At 39.6% G+C, this 25,944-nt stretch overlaps 1 protein-coding gene across 1 annotated transcript in view; it reads left to right on the forward strand.

The window, feature by feature from the left end:
• colec12 (collectin sub-family member 12) overlaps positions 1–24,194 on the forward strand; it is a 41,140-nt gene extending 16,946 nt beyond the window's left edge. Inside the window, exons 3-10 of the mRNA XM_023265080.3 lie at positions 14,558–14,680; positions 18,336–18,422; positions 18,957–20,000; positions 20,858–21,421; positions 21,534–21,676; positions 21,797–21,906; positions 22,029–22,171; positions 23,194–24,194. Of these exons, the coding sequence (XP_023120848.1) occupies positions 14,558–14,680; positions 18,336–18,422; positions 18,957–20,000; positions 20,858–21,421; positions 21,534–21,676; positions 21,797–21,906; positions 22,029–22,171; positions 23,194–23,213 (2,234 nt within the window). The 3' untranslated portion in view covers positions 23,214–24,194. The remainder of the gene's footprint in view (positions 1–14,557; positions 14,681–18,335; positions 18,423–18,956; positions 20,001–20,857; positions 21,422–21,533; positions 21,677–21,796; positions 21,907–22,028; positions 22,172–23,193) is intronic.
• Positions 24,195–25,944: the final 1,750 nt, after the last annotated feature.

Genomic DNA, 25,944 nt, shown 5'->3' on the forward strand with positions numbered 1-25,944 from the left:
AAACAACTCCCCTTTTACAGGAAGAAACCGCTGGGAGAACCAGATTCAGGGTTGGTGGTCATCTGCCTGGACTGACTGGGATGAAGAGCCTGATAGCTGAAGGCTCAACCTCCCATTCTGTTTTTGGAAACTCTAGGAACCATGCATAAGCTGGTACTCTACATGCTCGAATGTACAGAACTCTATGCTGTGGTGTACATTGAATCGTAACAGTGTGGATATGGTGTCAGTCCAGTCTAACCTTCTGTCCTTTTTCTGGATATGGCACAGGAAGACATTTCTTTTGTTTCTGATGTATATAGTTCTTTTAAAACTTTTAAACAGTCACTAAGGAGCAACAACTGTCTTTTGACAATGACTGAAAAAATCTGATCCTTGCCAGATTGCACTAGCATTGAATGTGAAAGTATTCTTTTTCTCTCCTGTGGGCAATCAATAACGCTTTATATAACTCTTCTACTAATCTTGATATGGGCCACAGTAAAACTAGGGTGGCCTGAAACAGCAGTTAGATACCATCTTCTGCGGTCAGCGTCTTTCCCCACAAGTTAAGCTGAGCTTGGCTGCATGATTGGCTGGGTCCACACTGTGTGGTTTTATTGGCTCTACTGGGTGATGAAGCTTGAAAGTGCTGTGTGGTGATGGGACAGAGTACAGCATAAATTCAGCCACACTCAGGCTGATGAACATGATGATTGCTGCTGATTCAGTATTCTAAGTGCTTCCACGGCGGGCCACCCAGTAGGCGTGACCACACCAAAACCCAACTGCACAGATGTTCTGTGGAGTTAACACGACACCCAAGCAGCGGTTTTGGGCTCACATGAAGTGTAATGAAATATTCTTAACCTGTGTGATAAAATATGCCTCAGTTTATTTGTGTTCATGTTGTGGTGGTGAGGTACAGATTAGCTGGGCTTTGCAACTGATCTGACTGTGCTAGAGATTTCAGGCACAGACAGTTCTCTCTGAAGCTTCACTGTGGGAGCCATAACAAATATAAAATGGCCTTTTCCCAGAATAACATGGTTACAATGAAACAATAGTTTGATGTCACTCTTACATATCACTGTTATGTAATACACATTTTACAAACAGAGCATCGCATATTTTTCCTATTGAAGGGAAAACTGGGGGGTTCTGGAGAAATAATCAAATCAGAGATGCAACACTTTGCTACAAGGAAGTCTCAGTTAAAAAATATAACGTCATTGAAGTTCTTGCTTTACTAGACCCTCTTGTGCCCTTTGCCTAACCCTGTAAATGACTTAAACCAGTGACGGAAACAGTTTTATATCTTATGTGTGGTTTATTCACTGAAGTGGCCAGTGCTTGTTTCTTGTGGTTTCTTTTAAAATAACTATGTTCCATGAGTTGGCAGAATACATCCAGTGTTGAACCTCTAAAACACTAAATTAGCCATGAAGCATCCGTCACACTGCCGTTAGTTTCAACTGGGTGTTGTGTTGCTATAGCTGCCTGCACTGGCACAGATTTGGTTGCACTGAAGTGATAACTGCAGCATAGATCATTTTGTCAAAGGATTGTGTGGTACATTATGAGTAGGTTTTTGCTATGTTTTGTGACTTTCAATTTGTCTGTTTGAACTTTTAACCAGTCATTTTCTAACCAACTAGGAATTTTCAGTTGTCTGAGACTGATGTGCTGCTAATGCATCAACAGTACCTGCTGATTACTGTTCAGCTCACTGTTGATGTTACATGTGTTTGTTTACACTCTACTGCGTTATTTCATCCTGGCACTGAGACTGTAAAATTGAAATTGACAGATATGAAAGATGTGAAACTTGGAAAATAATATCAATGATATATTAAAAGGAAAACTTAACAAAATAACAAGAAAAGCACTCAGAGAACGCAGTACTCCACCAAGGCTCCTCAGTTGTTGTATCATTTCAGACGGGTGAAATCTGTGAAAAAAAATTCTTATGGTGAGCACAGGTGTGTGTTATGAATGTGTATGTTATGTGCAGATACCGAATCGCGTGACCTAAATATGTAGCAGGCGGCAGGAATTGATGGGACGATCCAGTTACACGAGGCAGATCATGACTCCTCACATATGTCTTGCTAGCTTGGTACTACAGTTCCTGGCTGCATATATTTATTGAATGATTACTGGGGTAGGAAACCATGGAGTTTCATGATTTAAATCATAGGCTAGAAAAATCCTTTGGTGTTTGATTAGACATCACTTTCCCATCAGGTCAATTGAAACAGAAAAGACGATTATTTTTGCAAAAGTCTATGTCATGGCCTATTTTGATTAATGTTTTGAGGGGGGTCAACTTGACTTCACTGTCAGAGTAAATGCATCCACTGCAAGTGCTGGTTTCATCAGTACTTTTGTGAAACCATTGTTTTGTTTTGTTTTTTAATGTACTATTCCTTACTGCCTATTACCTGTGGTCAAAGACTTGTTAATGATTATTTATGGTTCGTTGATTTGTAATCACTATTATCAAATTTGGCATCCAGTATTGTTTTTATGAAGTTTCACAGTTACCCCTAGAACAAACTTTAAACGCTGTTGCAGTCTTCAAACTTAATTGCAAACATTGTTGTGCACCTACATCCATAGGCACCACTGGAGAATATGTATCGTACATTTTAACAAATCATAAGTCACCCATGTGGTAAGACTGACATGGTGAAAGTGAGGATCAATGACCGACCCCCTTGCCTCCGCCTCTGAGGTTCACATGGTCCTGTTTTACTTGAAACGACCTCATTCCAACATGCCAACACTGGAACATGAGCAGGAGGAGCCAGGAGGTCTCTTGTTCTCCACTCAGGCTAATAAACTTAGTTTATGGCTTGCATGTTTTTCTAAATTCATGCATGTGAATGGTCATACTTAAAAATGTCTGTTCTAAAGAAATACTTTTTAAAAAATATTGTAAATAAGCTGCCTCTGAGGTACCTAAGCTGAAACTGTGCAATGCAAAGTGCAGTACATTATATACTTTAATAGATTACATTAGTAGCACAGACATAAGAATGCCTGGAATTTCATTCCTGTCTTTTTCTTTCTTAGCTCCCCATTAGAAAAGAGATTATTGCATTCATTTTATGTTTAGCGGTCCCTTCTGTGCACAAGCAAACTGCCACGTTCTTAGAATCTGAACTGGTTTTGACCCGTTTTTGTTATATCAAATAAAATGTCTCTCAAAATATGAATTTACATGTTTATTTGACATGACAAATAAGAAGACAAGCATAATAGCAAAGCTGAAATGCAGTTAAGTGGTTAGTGTGTTAGCACTAATATGCATTTTTGTTGCGTCTAATTAATAGAAAATCCTTTTTTAATAGTGTAGATGCAGGTGCTATTTGAGTTGCACTTTACAGCCTTCCCTGGGAAACTTAATTCACAGTTACATTAAAAAATCTTGCCAGCCCACATCAGCTCTGCCTGCCAGCTCATGGTAGACCCACATCAAGTTGTATTTCATAAGGCAATAAAAAGTTGGTATTTGTTGCCCTGAGAGCAGGCGTGATTGACTCCAACTGCATATCTCCCAATCTCATTGGACTGTCACACCAGGACAGATGAGACTGGATTCTTAATAAAACTGCTGACTAGAACGCAAACACTTTTTGATACCCGATCGTGCCATGCAAAGTATCCCCAGTACAGTGGCCCAGTGCTGTTTATGAGGCACACTTGCATGCTTGGAAGTCTCTCTCTAGGGATTACAATATATGACCCATTTGTCATAGTCTGCCTTCCTCTAATCAAGCACAGATGGGATGACAAAACCAGGTCTAATCAACTCCATGTTTATTGCTTCATTGGATCTGAATCTCTGTTTTAATAGGCCATCTAACTGTTTTTTTCCTGCCAGTTAAGCTCTGTTTGTGCTTTTTAGCACTTTGAACAAAAAAAAAAAAAAAGCGCAGCAGCCTGCTATATGAACAAGAAATGCATCAAAAGGTTTCCCTTCAAAACGGAGCTCTGGTCTACTGTTTCAGTCTGCCTCATTTTTTTCAGTGCACATGCTGCTGTTTGTGGCTTGCAGACAACACTTTTTGTTTCTGAACAGAATAAGAAGCAGGTGGCGCTACAAAAAATAAGTATAACCGAATGTTCTAAAAGCTCATCATCATGTAAAAATCAATAGCAAAAAATCATATGCATTAATGGACTTTACAAAAAATATCAGCATGGGGACAGGGATTAAATATAAAGATCTGAGAAATGAATATTCATATCAATGACATCAGCTGATGCTGTAGCCTAATAGTTAGGATTTGAGATGTTTCTTCATGGGCTGCACAGTGGCTTGGTGGTTAGCACTGTCGCCTTGCAGCTAGGAGATCCCCGATAATCAATTAACCTCAGCATGTTTTTGGACTGTCGAGGAAGTTGCAATAGCCAGAGAAAACCCATGCATGCACAGGGAGAACATGGAAACTCCATGGAGAAAGATCCTAGGCCCAGGCTGGAATGCAAACAGGGGATCTTCTAGCTGCAAGGCGAAAGTGCTATTCACCGAGACACTGTGCAGTCCAGTCCAAAAACATGCTGCAGTTAATTGGTGATTCTAAATTGTCCGTCGGTGTGAATGTGAGTGTGCTTTTTGTCTGTATATGTAGCCCTGTGATGGACTGGTGACCTGTCCAAGGTGGCTCCTGCCTTCACCCTAAGTCGGCTGGGTTAGCCACCACCACCACCACACCCCTAATGAGGAATAAGCAGTGTATAGATAATGGATAGATGGATGTTTCTTCATCACAGCTCTCTCAAATAGGGTTAAATTCCAGGACAAAGCCATCTCTTTGGTGTAATTTTTAGATTGTTTAGGAAATGTATTGAAGAAGTTCTGAATCTGTGTATTTAAGAAGCATAAACTATACCTAGATGAACTTTTAAGTATCCCTCTTGTGCAGTGATAAAGCACTCCCACTGCTCCTGCCACACTTGGAACACTCCCTACAAGTCTATTAGCGTATCAAGAATCATCTGCAACATGTTGCAGTTGTTGGTACAGCCAAAAAAATTTTCCATCGTTTTCTGTCGCAGTTCAGGTCCGGGACTTTACAATGGAACTCGGCGCTGAGTTCCCTCCAGGGTCATTTGGATCTTGAATAAAATGCTGATGCACACTTGATGTGATGCACCTAGAACACATCTTGGAGACAACAGGTTCTTCCTTGGTCTCTGGATTGTGGTCGCGATTCTCATCACCAGTGATGATCCTCAACATGACGGCTGACTCATTCTAATCCTGTAACAGAATCATCACAGATATTGACACAATGCTACGTCTGCATGTCCATGGTGAAATTGCAAATGTTCACCAGCAAGTGATCACCAAAACATGTGCAACACAGTTCCTGATGGTCGCGAGTCAGGATTGTGGAACCATCGCATAGAATCCTGACTCAGGAGAATTACTGCTCGCACGACTGCCTTCTGTTCGTGCACAACAGGAATAGCCTCTGAACTTTTTGATCGAACCTCTTATTTTCTTCACAATATATCTCACAAACGCAATATGAAGCTGGGATGAGAATGCCTTCATGTTATAGTCAGGCTTGAGGGGTGAGGCGTGCTGATGCTTTCTAAAGACGCCCATCGGAATTGTATATCCCAGTATGGTGTTTATGTTATGGTCTTTGGCCAAGACCTTCAAAGAACTCTGTTCAGCTTTGTCAGCTTTAGGCAATATGTGTGTGTGTGTGTATGTGTGCATGTGTGTGTGTATGTATAATGAGAGCCTCTCATCCTGTTCAGACATGTAGCCATCCATATGTTATTTTTCTCTAAACAGCTCAACATACAGATCTCTGTCTGTAAACCACTGATCTCCTGACTCATCATGAAAAGGAAGTGAGCACAACTGAAAAGGTTTCATATAAAAACACAAAATAGCCAACTGGGGGCAAACTTAAAACTTAGCCACTCATTCTTATGATGCTTGGCCTGAAGGGATGATGTATCAAATGTTTGCATGCGTCCTTTGATTTGGCTCCACTATAACAAGGTCCAGATGTGCTGCAGGATTGGGGCCCAATTTAAAGTGTCATAAACCTGTTAGCGGGGAGTGAAAAAAACACAGGCCAGGCATACTAGGCTAGCTCAGCAATTCAAGCATCCTAATGTCTTAGTAATTTGTCTCAGCGGTAACTTCCCCTGTTGGATAGTGCTTACTTGTTAACATTCCAGTTGGCGACTGTTAGCTGGAAGAGCCAGAGGGCGACACCACGACCCCGGCACACCTTGTTAGACCAGCAAAAAGCATCAGCATTGTCCCAAAAATGGAATCAGATGCACCATTCTTCAGTTGTTGAAACCAAAGCTGCACGAGGCAAGACACGTGTACAAATACATAAGTTGAGCGAGCGTGAAGGCAGAGTTGAGCGCGTACAGAGTGTAGATGTTGAGCGAGAGCGAGAAAGACGTAGTGAGCATGTAGAGCAGAGATCTGCGTGAGAGCAAATGACAAAACCGGTGTTGCAAACATAAAAATACATCTTTTGAGTGCAGAATAGATTTTTGTATGCTCAGTTTAAGTTTTTTTCTGTGCTCAAAATTTCACACTGCGCGCTCAGGATTGTGGCACAAATATAGTTCCATAACATTCATGATCCCCAGAAGATGAATGCTCATCCTCTGCCTTTTTATTGACAACCACTACTACGATTTTGACATTTGAGGGAAATGCATTAATGACTGTTGGATGGTTTGCAGTGAAATTTGACTGACAGAATGCTGGCACTTACTGATGAGCAGTGATCTTGTTTATTATGAGACAAAAACAAGTGGGTTTGAGCTGCTGGTGACTGGTGAGTGTAAATAATAAAACTTCATTTCATCCTTTTGGTGGACTTTAAACGGAGGATACAAAGGCTTTTGCTTGCGGTAAAGTGATGCATTAACACCAATTACAGAACTGTAATTCCTAGTCCCAAACAATAGTAAAGAAACCAGTGCTAAATGCGTGGTCATCTGCCAAACACTGATGTGCACTGCTTGTTTAGGCTGTACCGCCCAGTTCTGCCTCTAGCTGCTGTTATGGTGGTCAGACAATCATAAAGAAAGGGTCTTTTTTACAATGACCTGCTCTGTGTCTAACATTATATCTAATCAAATTGTTTTTACCACTTGAATTAGCTTTAAAGGACCAATTTAACTGATATACGAAATGCAATTTTTCATTTGCCAAAAAGTGGCCACGCCCCCTAAATTGTGACTAAGATGTTGTCAGTGCATCAAAAGGACTTGATTTCATTTTTATGGGTTATATTTTAAATATTATAGCCCCCAGGATAATTGCAAAATATATACTTTCTTTGTTTTACATATAGGCTAAACCCCATCTGTAAATCATGTAAATTACAGTGTAGTTTACTAATCTGAAAACAATTATATATTACTCCTAGACATATACAGATATAAAAAACAATACTATAATATTGCTTATAATCACTAAATGTAATCCTGATTTCCCTATCAACTGCAAACGTTTCTTTGGTCACAATTATTTGGTCACAAGAAACGTAAAAATGTCACAAAGACACACCTTTGCTGCCCATATACTAGGCCATATAGCTTTGATAATCACTGCAACATCAGTTTTTGGCTAACAGTCCCTTTTTTTCCACAACATGACCCCAACATATGTATCCATCATTTCTGCTTTTGTTGGACTCTGCTGAGTGGTCCACTGTGTTGTTGCTTGTTTTGATAAACTCTACATTTTTGTGTGTCTGCTCATGTGTGTTTTGGTTTGTTGAAACAATTTTAAACCTAATTGTTTCAGTACAAGTCTGATTATGAGAATTACAAACTATAACTTGAGCCATAATTACACGTACTGGTGGTTTTGACAGTCTGTACATTTGTACATACCACATAATAGTAGAACCACTTTAAAGGAAAGTATTTGCATTCCCTCTGGGAAATGTGAGAAAAAATGCAGCATTGGCAGCATTATAGTCTGTCAGACTATCCAGGTGGAGTAGAGCAGCGTGGTCTGTCTGTGTGACTACTGGTGTTTGGCCCGTGACCATATTCCGCTTTCATATAACACAAAATGGAAGGCTGTGAAGTCAAAGAATTCCTGTGGTAGCCAGACAGTTACAGTATATAACATGGTATTAACACTGTGCACAAAGGCTCTTCACACAAAAAGCCTCTAGTCTGTACAGGCTGTCTTTGTGTTGCCATGGAAATTTCCACTGCTGGCCCAGAGTGAACGGGGCATGCAGGCAAGTCTAATGGCAGGTACATGGAATAGGGGAATAACTGATGGATTTTTTTCTTTGACTGACTCAGAGTCCAAATGAAATACAGCTGTTTTACAGACACCACACTGAAACGGCCCCCATCTTTCTCCGTCTGTTTTTCCCCCCTCTCTCCTAATCCTCTGCCTCTGGCTTTCTTCACTTTCACAACCGCAGTGAAGTAATTAATAATGATAGAACTGATCCGCAACTGACCATAACTCCTTCAGTGTATCACTGCAAACATAAATCACTCAGGACAGTCAGAGAGCTGCTCAAATCATACATTCTGCAGATATTTCTCCAAATTGTCACTGTATGAATGTAAATAATTTTGTCAGAACTTGATGAAAATTTTACTGTACAAACTGCCATAGCAATCCAATCAGTAGCTGTAGAGACATTTCACTCAAACCGCAAATGTCAACATCATGTTGCCACCTTTCAGGGTTGCCGTGGCTCAGGTGGTAGACCGGATTTTCCACTAATCTGCTGGTTGGTGGTTTAATCCATGGTCCCTGCATATGTTGAAGCATCCTTTGGCAAGACACTGAAACCCAAGTTCCTCTTTGTGTGTGAGTGTGTGTGAAAGGGTGAATAAGAAACACATTGTAAAGCACTTTGGATAGTGTAAATAAGGTCAAAAAGGCACTCTACCATTAACGGAAAAGTCTTTAGGATCCATCCTCTGGAAATCCTAAATATCCATCCAGTAGTTGAGATACAGCAGCCTGGACGAAGAGAAACAAGCAATGAGACAAATGTCCATGCATTTTTGAAATATATATATTTATTTTTATTGTGGTCCATGAGCTCAACCTGTGAAAGAATGGGCCAAAACTGGACATGCTTGCTTTTCATTTGACAGTAGTCATATGTAAGCCAGTATCCTCCTCCATGCCTCTGCTCTTTCTAGGCTTCTCTGGTATTTATTTACCTCTCGAGGATTATATGGCTCAAGTCCAGCCTGCTGATTGGGACATTCTGGCTGCCGTCCAGCTTTTCAACTCTCCCGTGTTCCTCATCGGGCCTTTCACTTTAGCAATGTGTTTTCAGTCAGCTCATGACATGCATGTGTCAGCATGTTTATGTACTGTGGTAGTTTATGTGCAGAAAGCAAGAAGTCACAGTGGTACTATGAAAATGAAACAAGACGTTCTTCCTGACTAATGAGGTACATCATGCAGTGGGTTGTAATGCAAAACTCAGTAGGCAGTAAGTGCAAAAATTAAATGAAGCATTTGGTGGCTTTTTGATTGTAAGGATTTATTTGATTTACTTTTGTCAAAATTGAGCCACCAATTTTTCATGACCCTTGGATTTTCCATGGTGACTTTGAAAAAATTGTACGTTTCCTTGCCAAACGCTTTACTTAGATTAGCTTCATCAGGATAATGCACAGCATGAGTTCACTCTACTGAAGTCAAACTGTACTTTAGAATTGTTACCGTGACATACCTTAACATCTTGTCTATGACAAAACAAGCCGTAAGTGTTTGGACCACGTGTAACATGGATATAGAAACCCAGTAGTTTTATTTTCTTTCTGAATTTTATGTAACAGAACACTGCAGTTACCTTGGAAGTGTTTTCTCTTCATTATTACCACATCAGACAGAATTGTTGTTTAAGCAAAATCCTTTTGGAGTGGAACCAGTGGGAAAATGTTGCACCCCTGGAAGCAGTCACCAGCTGCTCTGCCCAGAATGAATTTCCATGTTAGTTCAGTGTGAGCGTCAGTGAAGAGAGAACCCTGATTATACAACACAGTATGTATTAAACGGTAATGGAGGTAACTCTAGGACTTTAAAGGTTTGCATAGTCCTGGCACCGAAAGCACTTTTGGCTATCTTTGGTTGAGAATTTATAGTCACAGATTTAAAAAAAAATAATAAAAAATTTAATGATGGACAAATAGCTTGAACAGCTACGTTCCAGGCCAGGATCCCAAAGGTGACTGAGTGTTTTCCATTGCTGCTCCTCACTGTGGAGCAGACCATAAAAATTCTATTTATCATGTCCTCTGCTTCTTCTGTAAATTTAAAATCCTGTTTTAAGACTCTTCATTTTGCTTTTAAGTCTTTGTGATTCCATTTTATTTTGCCTACAGCTTTATGGTTTAATTATAAGATTTAAAATGCTCTATAAATAAACCAACCTTACTGTCTGTCCACATGGTGACCAAGTGAGACACCTGAGCAACTGCATCTGTAATGCTTTATTTGCAACTTTTTGGAACACTGTTCTGGTTGTTTAACATTTAACGCAGTTACCTCAGTGCTCTAAAGTACTTAGTTATGTAGTTTGAATAGTAAAATATGGCTATAAGACTGTTAAAACCAGTAAGGGCTACAGTAGATGTAGAAATAACACCAGAATTTAATAGGCAGAGGCATGTGGGGACATTGTACTGAAAAGACTTTGTACATTAGTAGTAGGGGTGTGTATAAAAGTTGTTAACTGAAATATATTGTTTGGCAGAAGCCTGAGTGAAGAGAAGAAGGGCTTTGAATGCAAGGAAATATTTGAAAGTCATCAGCCCTCCAACCATGACGAACACTCCTATGATATTGCCTCTATGGTCCAGTTCAAAGCGCAACAGACACGGAAATATCACTCCTGCCTTGTTCTCGACTTAGAACCTGCAGACATTCGGCTGCTTGTTTACATGGTGTGATGTTGTCTTTTAAGCAGCGTGTGGTCGGGACCAGTGGGGGATCCTCTGATGGAGCTCTCCACACTCGCTCCCAACATGAGGCTCTCAGTACACAGTGGCCGGCATATCCATGTCTAGGTCCACGGTTGGGCCCCTTTGAGGTGCTCAGACATGATGTTTGCACAGATGTGTGGGTCCAAAGCTAAGAGGCCAAACCTCCAGTACCCCTCTGGTGGTCTAGGCTCACCCCTGACTGGGAAAGATGGAGCCGCAGATTCAGTCCCATCACGGGTGACATGACTTAAAGGGACAGAGCTGGGCCTCCGGTGCTGTTTGAGGGAGGAAGTCATGTGAAGAGGTCAGTCCCAGCTGTGCAATATTTTCCCAGTGGAAACAGTCGACCTACCCATGATGCAAAGGGGCATGTTTTGACCAAAGGATGGCTTAAAAGCATTATCTGCTGTTCTTATTAATGAATGTTAGATTTAAAAGCAATATGAAAATGTTTATTTATTTTACATACACTACTGTTCAAAAGTTTGGGGTCACTTACAAAATGTCCTTATTTTTGATAGAGACCAGTTTTTTCAATGAAGATAATATTATATTAATCAGAAATACAGTCTAGACATCATTCATGTGGTAAATGATTATTCTAGCTGGAAACAACTTATTTTTAATGGAATATCTCCATAGAGGTACAGAGGAACATTTCCAGCAACCATCACTCCTGTGTTCTAATGCTACATTGTGTTAACTAATGGTGTTGAAAGGATAATTGATGATTAGAAAACCCTTGTGCAATTACTTTAGCACATGAAGAAAAGTGTGATTCATTGCATGGGTGACCCCAAACTTTTGAACGGTAGTGTAACATAAAGATGACTTCAGACTTTGATCCTAACTCAAGAGCCCAACTTGCGACCAAAACTATGGCATAATAAGTATTATTATCTTTATCATCAAATGCATAAATGTGGTTTTGTGTCACCTTTCAGAGATTTAAATGAAAATGCTGCTTCATTACAACCTGGGTTTTATTTATGGTTGATTTATTATGATGATGATATGTTGAACTTAATAACATAAATGAGTCCCTAAACTAAGATCCAACAAGGCGTGAAAGAAGAGCAGTCAGGGCATCTGACAGGTTATAAACAACCTTTGACATTAGCCAAACCTGCCAGGAAAACGATCAGCTTTTTACACCTGCTGTCTCCTTTAAACACAGGAGGACAGCCTCCTAGTTCATCTTTGACCTCCACACAAAGTCTGTCAGACAAGCAGCCTGCTTACAATCTGTATGATAGTGTGACTCTTTCACCCAGTGAGATTCAGGGAGCCTAGTAATCGGTTTGGAGAGTACAATGTTATCACAATTAATATATATCACATATGGGACCTGAAAACCTACCAGCAGGTTTGAAAGACTTGTTTTGTGTAAACACTTTCCAAAAATTGCACCATTTGTCACAGCCAGAAACTGCAAGTGTGAGAATTGCCTGATTATTGTTGTAAATACCAAAATCTGAACTGAAATTTGTGTTATTTAACAAAAGAATCATTATCTGTGTGTTGTAATAGATTTTTTGAAAAACTAAAAATTCCGTAACTGAGAAACCAGACTCAGCTGCGAACAACAGTCATCTGACCAATATTCTGAGAGTCTTCAGCTGAGACACAATATGACCGAAATATGACGCTAATGATGATTAAAATTTAAAATCAGACCTGAAAAGACAAAAAACTGTCAAAATTTGACACAAAACATCCACAAAGAGACGCAAATCAATCAGAATTAACCACTTCTCTGGTCAATTAAATCCCTAAAATCTCATCTCTGTACATCAAACTTACATATTCATAATTTTTTCTATAAAAATAATCCCTTCCTGTATTACAACGGCTTAGATGTAATGCTACAATGTTACATCTTGCTCGCTGCAGCTTTGGCATAGCAGCTCATCTATAACTCAGGTGGAACACTGAAAAGCTACTTTTTGCAATGCAATGGCAAGATGTAACATTGGAGCAATTCAGCCACACTTGGTCGAACTGGAAACCAGTTTTGTAGAAGAATAACGATACAGAAAGGCCCACTGTGCAAGTTGACAGGATTAGTTCTTTATAAATGGAAAAACTGAATCTGTGTTTTGAAGACATTAATTGCTACATTGCTGCTTCATAGCACTCCTACATGGTGTTGATGGCTTATTCACACATGATGTGTTCCAACATATAAAATACATTCTATGGATATGTTCACAAGGTTAAAAAAATAAATAAAAGGGGGCCTTTCAAGCAAGTTTGATTTTCCATCAATAACAAGGAAAGCACTCAGAGAGCGAAGTTCTTCACCAAGGCTGCTCAGTCGTTAAATCCTGAAATTTAAAAAAAAATTCATGGCAGAAATCATGGCACTATATAATGTGGCCATTTAATATAGATGTACCCACAAACAAAATGACCTTGTGCTGAGCACAGGCTTGTGTTATGTATGTGGACATTATGTACGGACACCAAATCGCATGACCTAAATATGTAGCAGGCAGTGGGAAATGATGGGGCTCGGAAACACTCCCACAATTTAATCAATTGTTCCTTGTATTATTTCTGATGGACAAATCCTGATAAGTCTGCAAAGGTGGATTTGTAGTAGGTTTGCAATCATGTGATCGTCAGCAGGCAGCGTTCACTTGTAGTCATAGTTACAGTGACGCCATGCCGCTATTTCGCAATGATACAGAAATCTTCAACAAATCTGTACATCCAAACTATAAGCCGAATCACTGCCAAAATCTAATCACTTGGTCCTTGTGTCATTTCTGACCTTCCCTGAAAATTTCATCAAAATCCATTAGTCCGTTTTTGAATAATGTTGCTAACAGACAGACAGACAGACAAACAGACAAATGTACCCCGTTTTGCACATAACTCCACTGTTCCTTGGCGGAGTAAAAATGTGTTTTTACAACAGTTTGTTTCAGCTTATGCTTTGATAAAGTGTTACAAGTTTCCATAAATCCTCTGTTCCTGTAAAATCTGATTTAAAGTTTGTTCCCCCTACATAAAGACCTTCATTGCCTGTTGTGAATATACAGCAGCTGCCCTCTTTCTCTGCTTGCCAGAGGCGACTTGGTCACTTCTAATGAAGCCACGTAAATATCCTGCCCATACTATAATGTATAACGTTGTATTACTTGGTGTTGGTGATTTTTAGGAAGTAGTCATGAACATCTGTGACTTGAATGACCAAAAACTTCACCGCACTGTTGTTTTTGGTTGAATGGCAATGAGGAATGACACAGAAGGGGAACGGTGCTGTTTGGTTTGGTTCCTCTGTCGTATGGATAACACATGTGCTGTGTTTTCGTAGTGAGTCTTCTTGCCTATTCATGAGGCCAAATGTTTTCAATTGATACTTGGCTGAAGAAAGGCACAGCATGTCCCACCATAGACATGCAGGACTAAACTTAGCAATGAAATGGAAAAAAAATTGTCCCACTGTGAATGAAAAACTTTAGCTCATTTTTATGAACTCCCATCTCCAGTTGCACATGCATGACTTACTACTGCTCCTCAACATTGTGTACTGTTACCAGAATGTTAAACACTTGATTTGTGACACAGATCCTGTTGTGTGTTGCAGGGATTCAGGAGGGTACAGAGTGCACCAAGTGTAAAAATGACTGGGCACTGAGGGCAGCCATTGCACTCCTCTATGTGCTCTGTGCTCTGCTCACCATAGCAGTGGCTGTCCTTGGGTACAAAGGTAAGTTTTTCCTGCAGATTTTGAAGCTGTGGTAGATGAATACAGCCCCAAATACACATAGCTTCACATTCAGTGCTGAATGAGGGCACTTTCAGCTTGTGTCAAAGGTTCTAACAAAGCCAGAAAGCCTAAAATTATACAGGTTAAACTTTTAGTGAGGTGTTAGATGTCTTGTGAGCCCCTGACTTTTCATGTCATCATCTCATCTTATTTGGTCCGAGATCAAAAACCTGCAGCAGAAATAATTCTAACAGCATAAGCACGTTTAGCTTTCTGATATTAGCATTAGGCTCAAAGCATCATGGCAAAGTACAGCTTTGAGAATTGCTCATGTAGCGGTACAAAATCTGTAGTTGTCTCCTTTGATTAAAAAATAATCATTTAGCATCATTTTTTCAAAATGGAGCACTCGATAAAGTGACTGACTCTCAAGTTTCAGGATTCAAATTTTCAGTATAAAGACACATGGCACATTGTTGATGTTTGTCATAAATGAAATATCACAGTGTAAATATGTAAACTCTATTTTAATCAGATTTATTGTCATTCAGCAATGTACGTAGTACACAGTTAAAAGAGATGACATTTCTCTCATCCATTCAAAGTGCAAAAGCAGAAGTGTTAATACTATTTTAAAAAAACTAAGAAGACTAAACTAAAAACAAAGGTATACATCAGACACAATCATTCTCACTACTGGGGTGACAGTGGGTGAAATTAATGTGATTGCAGTAATCAGGTGTTTTACACTGTATAAAGCACATGAGTCCTGAATGATCAGTTGCTATGCTAATTATACATAGTATAGTGTAGGTGAAAAGTATACGTGGTATAGAATATTATTCTACTCAGTGCAGCATAAGTGGTAGCTATACATATGGTATAGAACATAAACATCTGTAATACAGTGTAAATAATAAATAATACAGTGCAAGTGGTAATTAACATGATAGGTACGTAATCACACACTTTAACTTTAGTCAAATTATTCATGCAGGAATTTACTTCGAATGGAGCATTTTTACAGTGCTGTGTTGGTATTTTTCCTTAAGTAAAAGATCTGAATATTTCATCCACCTCTCACAGCCCATTTAGAGAACTCAGGCTAAGATTTAACCGTTAGAGACTCTTTTTAACAGAATCTGTTATTTATTCCTTCACTGAACTGATTTCGGTTTCGATTTACTGACTGGTAGCTTGAGATAGAAAACACATTGTGCAACACTGTCCTTTTCACAGTTACTTTTTGTGTCAACCAGAGTAGTGATGTTAAATCGAAACAGAAAGGAATCCGAGTTATCTCATACGCCAGCGATATGGAATGCCTTTTGTGTATTGTCCAATCTTACACGTTTGTGGCCCAAATCAATCATAGAAAACCTGTCAAAATATCCCCGAGCAAGATACTGCTGCAGTCCTGCCTGTTCCACAGATAGGCAACACTTAAAGAAAACACACCGACCCAATGGAGAATGACGCTATTCAAACATCTCCAATTTTAGATCCAAATTACAATTATGTCCTTTACGTGCTGTCAGGATTGTTTTGGGTTTCCCAGCTTTGGTCTGCGTTAGCGTATTAGCCCATGTGATTTTGATGGTTTGGCTCTAATGCCTACCAGATGACCGTGCCGCGAATCCCCCGGCTTAACAACCCAGAGGAGATTTTATGGCTTGGTAGCAATTTGTTGTCTCATGAACCACAGGTTGACTCACAAATGGCTGCAAGTGTCCAAAATAGTTTAAGTTTGCAAGAAAACAACGTGGGCTGGGTTCTGCATTGGGTTTTTGTCTCCGTCCTTTATTGTGCAAACTGTTGAGCCTCAAATTACTCATTCTGTTAAAGCATTGTTTGTCTTACTTTCAGTGTCACTGAGTCATTCAGCAACATTGACCAGCGTTAAGCTCCTGGGTGTTCGGGTTGGATAACTATTTGCTCACAACTTGTCAGAATAAGCAGCCAGTAATCCTTACTGAAATTAGCAACCTTATATAACTCATAATGCTGTACAATGCAGGAATGTGGGATAAGACGGTATGTTCAAGATCAGGGGTAAAGAGAGTATGGCGGCTCCTTCTGTTCCATACAACTTTGTTGTCACTGTTATTAAAATCCTCAGAAACTAAATAAGTACATGCAGTATTTCAGTGATCAACCAAAAGAAAGAGAAATCAACATTTTAGAGGAAGCAAGATGAACTGAAACTGTTGTAGCTCTCAGCAGTTGACCAACAGCTCTTTGAAACTGGGGCCTGTGTGTTTTTGTTTGTCCCAAGTGCATGTTATTGCTCTGTGTTTTTGTCACTCCTGGAATGATAACAGTGAAAGCGTAGGATGTTTTCCAGTTCAGTTTTTAGACGCCCACATACTGGCAGAAAAACAAACCATGGAAGAGAGGAGATGGACTCCTGTTGCAGATGTACAGAGAGAGAAAGGGGAAGTGGAGCGAGAGTGTGCTAGAGTGGTATTCATTATGAATTTGACATTGTTTGTACTCATGAAGTGGAATTTGTGAATGTACTCTGAGGATTGTATCAATTGCAGTTGCTCGGTTACAAAAATCTTAGGAAACTCTTCACTCTGGTCAACATCATGTACTCAGAATTGCAGTTTGACTCTCCAGCTATGGAGTGCAGAGGTTTGAATGCAGCAGTGCCCTCTGCTGTTCAGAACATTGACTGTGTCGGTGAGCTAGTAATTCTATTCTATCTATATTACACGGGTCATTCCAGAATTAAAGGACATTTGGGATTCAACATTTTTGAAAAATAAACCATCTCTTTTGCAATTTTCTGCTCCATATTCATCAATAATAGGTAATAAACTATCAAAGGCTTGATTGGCTCAGCTTACACATCAATAGCAAAATTTTTGTTACATTTTGTTGTTTGCTAACCCTAATCACAGTAACAGGGTTGCTAAGCCATGCTAATGTCAGCTTTTTCTTACAAACGTATTGATGTAAAAAAGTAAAGAAAAAGATAAAAAAATAATTAGTCTTATCCTGATAATATGCTTAACAGGATTGCATGAGGTAGAATAAGACATTCAATCAAGGCTGAAAATGTTATGAAAATATGAAAAATAGAAGAGAGGACATAGCTTTGCTCTACCCATTCTTTTGGAAAACTGTTTGATGATGTTAATTCCAGTGTATCATGTGATTAACTGTTTTCTTCTTCTTCTTCTTCTTCTTCTACCAGCTAAAAATGTTATGCTAACAGGGTTGTTGTGGGACACACCCTCCACACATAATAATTGTTATTTAAAATATTATGTTGATTAACAAAAATGCACCCACAATTACAAGAGGCATCAATGAAAAAAATAATACCAAAAAAAGGAGATTTAAATTTAATTCTAACTGCTTCATTTGAGAGTGAATTTGGTCATCAGGGGGGCGGGATAAGAGAATAATGGCATTTTAGGGGGAACTCCAGACTGATTTGGTAGTTTTAAAAATATTTTCAAACATTCTTTTCTCCTAGTTTTTTTTTTTTTTTTTTTTTTTTTTTTAATTTGGTCTCAGGACAAGTAAATTTACACAACTGCATGTTTTAGTATTTTGTACATGGATTATTTGAAATTTGATGGGTGGGACGTAAAACGTCATCCAATTCTGGAATGACCCACACCTTCTATTTCCTGTTTCTTAGTGGTCCAGAGAATGGACAGTGTCACAGAGGGCATGCAGAATTATGGAGGCAAGATCAATGCTGTGGAAACAGACTTAAAGAAACTAGGTAAGTGTCATTAACACACGTTTGTACCACAGATATAGATAGTATTGGGGAATTTCAGCAATGTCGAGAGAGGATGAGGAGGCAGACACAGGGAGACACACTGGAGACTCAGATGACTCATGTTGCGAATAAGCTTTATTGATATCAGTAGAAGTGACACCGACAGAGCAGCAGTAGATGCAAACAATGCCAGCATCAGTTCTCAGGATTCTCTCTGATCTTCGGGTATACATTGTAGTTAGGAGAAGGTCAGATTTAGATTACAGACCGATATGGAGACGACTAGTCTGCTTCGTCACGTCAGAATAGACAGTATCTAATCTCATGCAGCGTCTGCCTGCCTAAAGGCCATTATGACCTTAGAAAGGTGAAAGAGTGATTTTTCCTTCACAAATCCCTCCTTTTTGATCGTTAGATCAAGCCAAACACTGAATCAAAAGGGAAAACAGAAAGGTGATTTCTGACCTTGACACTTCACCATATTTGTACAGTATGTTCTAATTACACCAATATTTCTGTGCGTCACCTTCTCAGATGATCAGGCAGGAGTGAAATCAGTTAATGCCACCAGTGAAATAAAGACTTTTAAGTCAGATCTGGAGGCACTGCAGAGTCAGATGAACGACATCGCCCTCAGAGCAACCAGCAACAGCGACACACTGGAGGAACTTCGGATCACCGGAGATGACATGCAAAATGGCCATGTCTCCCTGCAGAGTTTTCTGGAAGGCAACGCTGCTTCACTGCGTGGAGTCAACCAGACCTTGGCCTCCTACAGTGGGATGATAGATGATCTCCAGACAGAGACTGCACGGCTCCAGTCAGAGATTCAGGGCCAGGTCAAAGTGCAGAGCCAGACCCAGGTTGATATCAGTGCACTAAACATCACCCAGGCCCAGCAGCGCAATGTGCTCAGCACACTGCAGAAGACAGTTGAAGACGCAGGCCAGGCAGTTCAGAAACTGAAAAATGACTATCAGGTTCTGCAGCAAACGGCCAGACAGACACGGGCTGACACAGATTGGTTAAAAGAGAAGGTCCAGAACCTTCAGGTTTTGGCAGCCAACAACTCAGCCCTGGCCAGGTCCAATGGGGAAGCTCTGGATGACCTGGGAGCTCAGCTCAGTACTCTAGCCAGCCAAATCCAGAACACCTCAGCCCTTACTGAGGGACATGACCAGAGCTTGCGGGAGCTGATGGACCACCAGAGAGACCACGATAATGCAACCTCATCTAAATTTGATGACATGGAAGCACGACTAGACAGGCACGAGAATGACATGGACCGTGTCACTGGAAATGTGAGCTTCGCTGCACAGATTCTAGGTGTCATCAGCTCCGACTTAAATGGTCTGAGGTCCTGTGCTGAGACAGTGATGCGACATTCAGACGTGCTACTGGGGCTGAATAATAGTGTGACGGAGGTCAAGGCAGACAGCAAAGAGCTGCACAGCCAGCAGGATGAGCTGGCAGCCAGGCTGGACAGAGAGGTCAACAACCTGTCGATGGTGATGGAGGAGATGAAGCTGGTGGACAGCAAGCACTCACAGCTCATCACCAACTTCACTATCCTGCAGGGTAAGAATACAAGATATACTTGGTGTCCATCTTGGACATGACTCAGATTATGATTATAATGATGATGATTATTATGATTATGATGATATAATTGTTTGATTTGATTCTATTTTAAAATGCAAAACCCCAAGCAGTTTCTGGGCATTGTTTGCGCCTGTCACATTTTTCCTCACTGTGGGCTCATATTTCACTACAATATAAAGTCCAGCACGTCTATTCAAACAGAACAACCATGGCTGAAAATAGAGAGAAGTGTCTTCTGTGCAGTGAAACACAATTATAATGCAAAATAATAAATTTGATTTTTTTTTTTTGAATCTGGAATCAACATGTGCAGCATTTTTCCAAGTGCCCACAAGTCCCAAAAAACCATGGTGACTGTAAATGCTGAAGTTTTTTTACTGCTTACATTTGTCTACTTACTATGTCTATCTATCTATCTATCTATCTATCTATCTATCTATCTATCTATCTATCTATCTATCTATCTATCTATCTATCTATCTATCTATCTATCTATCTATCTATCTATAGAGAGAGAGAGAGAGAGAGATGCACCGAGAACTGTAGAATTTTTAGTTTTGTTACAGAATCTCAGTAGTACAAACAGTATATTTTTAGCAAATTATAAATGAGACATGTAGAATAAATAGATCTTGATGAAATATAATAATTTTAGGTGTAAACAAAGGTAATTTTCCTGTCAGAAGGACCCGTCACAGATGATTCGTTTAAGAACTGTTGGAATAGCTGAAAATCTGGCCTTTCTTTGTATTTGTTTTTCTTGCTTAGATAAATGATATATTTTAAAAACTTTCTGTACATTTAGTCTGCTCATCTGTTCATATTAATTTCAGGTCCACCTGGTCCAAGAGGTCCCAGGGGAGACAAAGGTCCTCAGGGGCAAGTGGGTCAGCCAGGACAAAAGGGTGATAAAGGAGACAAAGGGATGCCAGGATTGGTAGGAGCTAAGGGAGAAAGAGGTGCTGCTGGACCACCAGGTGCGGCTGGTCCAAAAGGTTCTGTCGGTGCTCGGGGTTTACAAGGAGCTAAAGGATCAAGAGGGTCTGGAGGCCGTCCTGGAAACCCTGGTGAGAAAGGTGACCCTGGGGTTCCAGGGATTCCCGGCTTGGTTGGCCAGCCAGGGTTACCGGGGCCACAAGGGCCACAAGGGGCCAGAGGAGCAGCAGGGCCAGCAGGTTTAGAGGGGCCTCGTGGGCCTGTTGGACCCATCGGCCCTCCTGGTCCTCCAGGACTGCCAGGAAAACCACCTCATGTAATTGTAAACCCACCTCTGCCCACTCTGGCCCCTCAGGTCCCTGAACCCCCCAAACCATCTCAGCCTCCTAAACCCTCAGAGGAACCACAAGGTTCCGTCTCCCGGCAAGTCCAGCCTCCTCCAGCCACCACCCCAGAGCCAGGTGAGTTGGCCAATACATCAAGGAAAGGATATGTAGCTCCTTGTATGAACCAAACTGCACCTCCAGTGATTTTACTTGTCTAATGTTACTTTCTGGTAATTCAATCTTCCAGGTTGTCCTCCAGAGTTCAAGAAATCTGGAGACAGCTGCTATTATTTCTCCTCTGGTTCTCAGAGACTCAACTTTGATGAGGCCAACCAGTTTTGTACTAATATATCATCTCATATGCTCATTATCAATGACAATGAGGAACAGGTACGTTAAGTCAGACCCTATTATTAATTGTAATGTTGTCACCAATTTTGAAGAAATAAAAAATTTAAACTAACATAAAATAGTAATCTCATAATGCTGCTCTGGTTCTTCTATCTATAGCTATTTGTGAGAAATGCCATCGCAGGAAAAGGTTATTTCTGGCTGGGACTTACGGACAGGGAGGAGGAAAACGTCTGGAAGTGGGTGGATGGAACCATACCTGTTTTTAAGTAAGTTACAATTTTATGAATGTACTTTAGTGATCCAGTAAATAACCTTTTTTTTTTCCTCATTCAGTTCAAATCAATACGCTTATTTGAGTGTAACTAACTGTCCATGTGATTGTTTTCAGGAAGTGGAAGCCTGGACAGCCTGATAATTGGACCCATGGTCATGAAGACGGTGAAGACTGTGCTGGCCTGATCCATAATGCCAACTGGAATGATTTCTACTGCACTGACCGCATCGGATTCATCTGTGAACGTGCCGTTGACTGTCAGTACCTTCTATAGATCAGACATTTTCCAAATTTTGAAATCCCCAATTTGAGTTTCTCCGCAATTAAAGCTGGAGTGTGGGACTTTTTTGTACAAATGAACATACGCTACATTCAACCTCTTACCAAATTAATTCATCCAATGATGATTAAGTGTACCAGTGCCAGGTAAATCGCTCCACATTTCACAGTATACTGGAGTCTGCGTTTTAAATCTGGCATCTGTGATGACATTCCTGCACTTGTGCAACTCTGGCAATGTGTTTTACGTTAACCAGCAGTGTACTGATTTATCAAAAGTAATGAGACTAGCAACCAAAGCAAAAGTAAAAGTAAACCTTTGAAATGTCCAAGAAAAGTGTCAGCTGTGCCAGAAGAGAAGGAAACTTGTTGTTCAGGCGAATGAATCAGCCTAACAGAAAAAAGAAATGCATAATAAATAGCAAGCAACAGTGTTTAGGTAATAACTCTTACTGTTAGAAGAGTAAGAATTTGCACTGCAAGGTCACATTCACAGTGTGTGTGTGTGTGTGTGTGTGTGTGTGTGTGTGTGTGTGCGTGTGTGCGTATATATATGTATATATATATATATATATATATATATATATATATATATATATATATATATATATATATATATATATATATATATATATATATATATATATATATATACACACACAAGGGAAAAGATGCAGTTTGGGTGAAAAGCACTGTCTCCTTCACATCATAACTTTTCATTATGATGATAAGACCAACATGTTGATCATAATTAGTTGTGTTATAGAACTTTTCCACAATGGACATTTTGACTTGTCACCACATAAAAAGCACAGTGAACCAGCATGTACCTACACCCTGCCAAGAGGAATACAGCCATTGTTAAAACTGCTTGTGCTTTTCCTGCTATGACAAGATGTTAAAAGTGTTGCTGCAGGTGTAAAAATATCAGTCTGTAAGCTCATCTTTATCTTGAAGTTGTAAAACTACATCTTTTGTGTTTCTGTTGTTTTCTTCATAGTGAAAGTACCAGTTTTATAGCATCCGACTATGACAGTGTGAGCGATCTCTGGGAGAAAGGTGAAGCAGATGAAAATGAGGCTGAAGATGAGAAGATAATGAAGGACATGAGGAGGAGCTCTGGATGATCAAAGGACTCTGATAAAGCCAGTTCACTCAAGAGTCACTGACCCTTGGACTGATATTTGCCTTTAAAGGCACTTTAAAAAAGTAAAATACAGAGCAAGCACAGAGACACCACACTATTGTATTGATTTAGAATTTGTACTGAAGGAAAAATAAGATTGTAGTCATTTATTTAGGCTATGCTAAGTCATTATTTGGTGCAGCCACTGTTGTACATGTGTATCTGTAAATAATATTTTACAAAAGACACATTGTTGGTTAAGATTGAATTTCATTTCTTGACTGATTTCTGACTCTTTACACTTACAGAAAAATCTGTATCAGAGGATTATCTTGTTATTAAAGTGGAACTATGCTTTTTTCTGTATGATACATCACAGATCCAGAACTATGATTAGAAAACACAAAAATGATGAGCACTCACTCACTATCAGCAAATGACTGCAACCTAACATAATTAATAGAAGTAAAGCTAGAGTCAATTTCACCTTTCTAAAATGCAAACAACATTTTAATTTTTTATTTTTTTTGAGAATAGATGCTCAGCGAGAGCGGTGGTACTGTTGTTGAGGACGGTATTTTTTAGACTATAGGCTGCCAGTATGAGTTTTATATGAATTATATATTAACGATATGTAAATGTTTTGTAATGTATCCATTATAAGATGATTTATTCTCAAACACAGTGTGTGAAACATGTTAATTTGCATAATCAGTTGTTATTGTTGTATGATTGACCTTTACCAAGTCATGTAATGCTTAAGGACTGAATAGTAGTTTGTAATCTGGCTTAAGGTTCATTTTGCCTTCATTAAATCACTGAGTTCCTATGGATCAGGCCAGGACACTTACCACAATAAAATGTGAAAGAAAGTGTGCTTGGAGTCAGGGTTTTTGCCCCATGAATATGCAACAAATGCATTTAAATGCAGCATGCAAAGCCATTTGTTTGTCGACAAGATCTTTTAATTGACCTATTTTTACTCCGCCAAGGAACATGGTGCAGTCACGTGACAACTGGCATACGTTTGTCTGTCTGTTAGTCTGTCTGTGCACAACATTACTCAAAAACGGAATAATGGATTTGGATGAAATTTTCAGGGAAGGTCAGAAATTACACAAAACCAAAGATTAGATTTTGACAGCGATGCGGCTTATAGTCTGGATCCATGGATTTGTTAAAGATTTCTGTATCACTGCGATGTAGTGGCACGGTGTCACTGTAACTATGACAACAAGTGAACACTACGTCAGCTGCCTGCTGACGATCACATGATTGCAATCCTACTAGAAATCGACCGCTAGTAGGAGTATTGCGCCCTCTGAGTGCTTTTCTTGTTTTATTGGGCCAACTTTTTCACTCATTTTAGTCATTCATATATATATATATATATATATATATATATATATATATATATATATATATATATATATATATATATATATATATATATATATATATATATATACGCACACACACACACATAGTGATGGTCCTCTGATAGCCGAGGCTTCGACACATGCGCTGTAGCTCATGAAGCAAACGTATCGAGCCACTGTGCCGAGGCATGGTTTGGTCATGTGACTCGTGACGTTTGAATCACTTCAGTGACGTTTGAAGCACTCAACTGCTTCGAATCACCTGATTGGTTCGGTTTGTTATGTGAATCACTCAGCAGGATCGAGAGTGTTCCGGGATAGGAGATCCCTATTTAGTGTCGTTCATTTGAATTGTTTTTCACAGAATAGGTTGGTTTTTTTGCTGTTGTTTTTGCTTTGAGAGTTAGTAGTATGTCAGATTTCGTATTTCGTAGAGAATAGATAGATAGATAGATAGATAGATAGATAGATAGATAGATAGATAGATAGATAGATAGGTAGATAGATACATAGATTTTATATATATATATATATATATATATATATATATATATATATATATATATATATATATATATATATATATATATATATTCCCAACTCACCACCCCCATGCTACAACACCTGGCACAGAACCTTGTCAGGTGCTTAGCTGACAGACTACAAACCAAAGAAAAGAACAGTTCATTGACTGTTGCTACACTTGTGGCTCTGCAGTTCAAAACTTTTGGATTCACCAATCAGAGTGGCAGCCAGTGTGAAAGAACATTTAATAACAGAATGCACAACAATTAACATAAAGAATGCTAAGCAGTAGTCATCTACCTCACAAGCACCACCACAGCCTCGTCCTCCATCACCAGCAGCACCTTCCACAGGTATTCTTTTTCTCTTCTGAATAGGGAATGACTGACATTTCTGGTGATGATGATGATGATCTTCAATATTTTTCAGTTCAACTGTGGAGCCTATTAGACGAAGACGCAAGTAGAGCCTGGCAAATGCAAAGCGCCACAGCGAATGCAATTGTAGAAAGAATGGCAGACAAACTGGCTTACTGGGCAACCCACAAAACTGTTTACCCAAACTTGTACAATGGAGCCAAACATTTCCTGTGTACCTCAGCCTCATCTGTGCCGTGTGAACAGGTTTTTTTTTTTCTAAGGCTGGGGAGATAGTGAGTAAAAGAAGGAACTGCTTGAGTCCCAAACAATGTTCCCTGTAATTTTTCCTGAGTCTGAGCAAA

The sequence above is a fragment of the Amphiprion ocellaris genome, chromosome 10 (assembly GCF_022539595.1).
Source record: "Amphiprion ocellaris isolate individual 3 ecotype Okinawa chromosome 10, ASM2253959v1, whole genome shotgun sequence".
In the NCBI taxonomy this organism is placed as follows: domain Eukaryota; kingdom Metazoa; phylum Chordata; class Actinopteri; family Pomacentridae; genus Amphiprion; species Amphiprion ocellaris.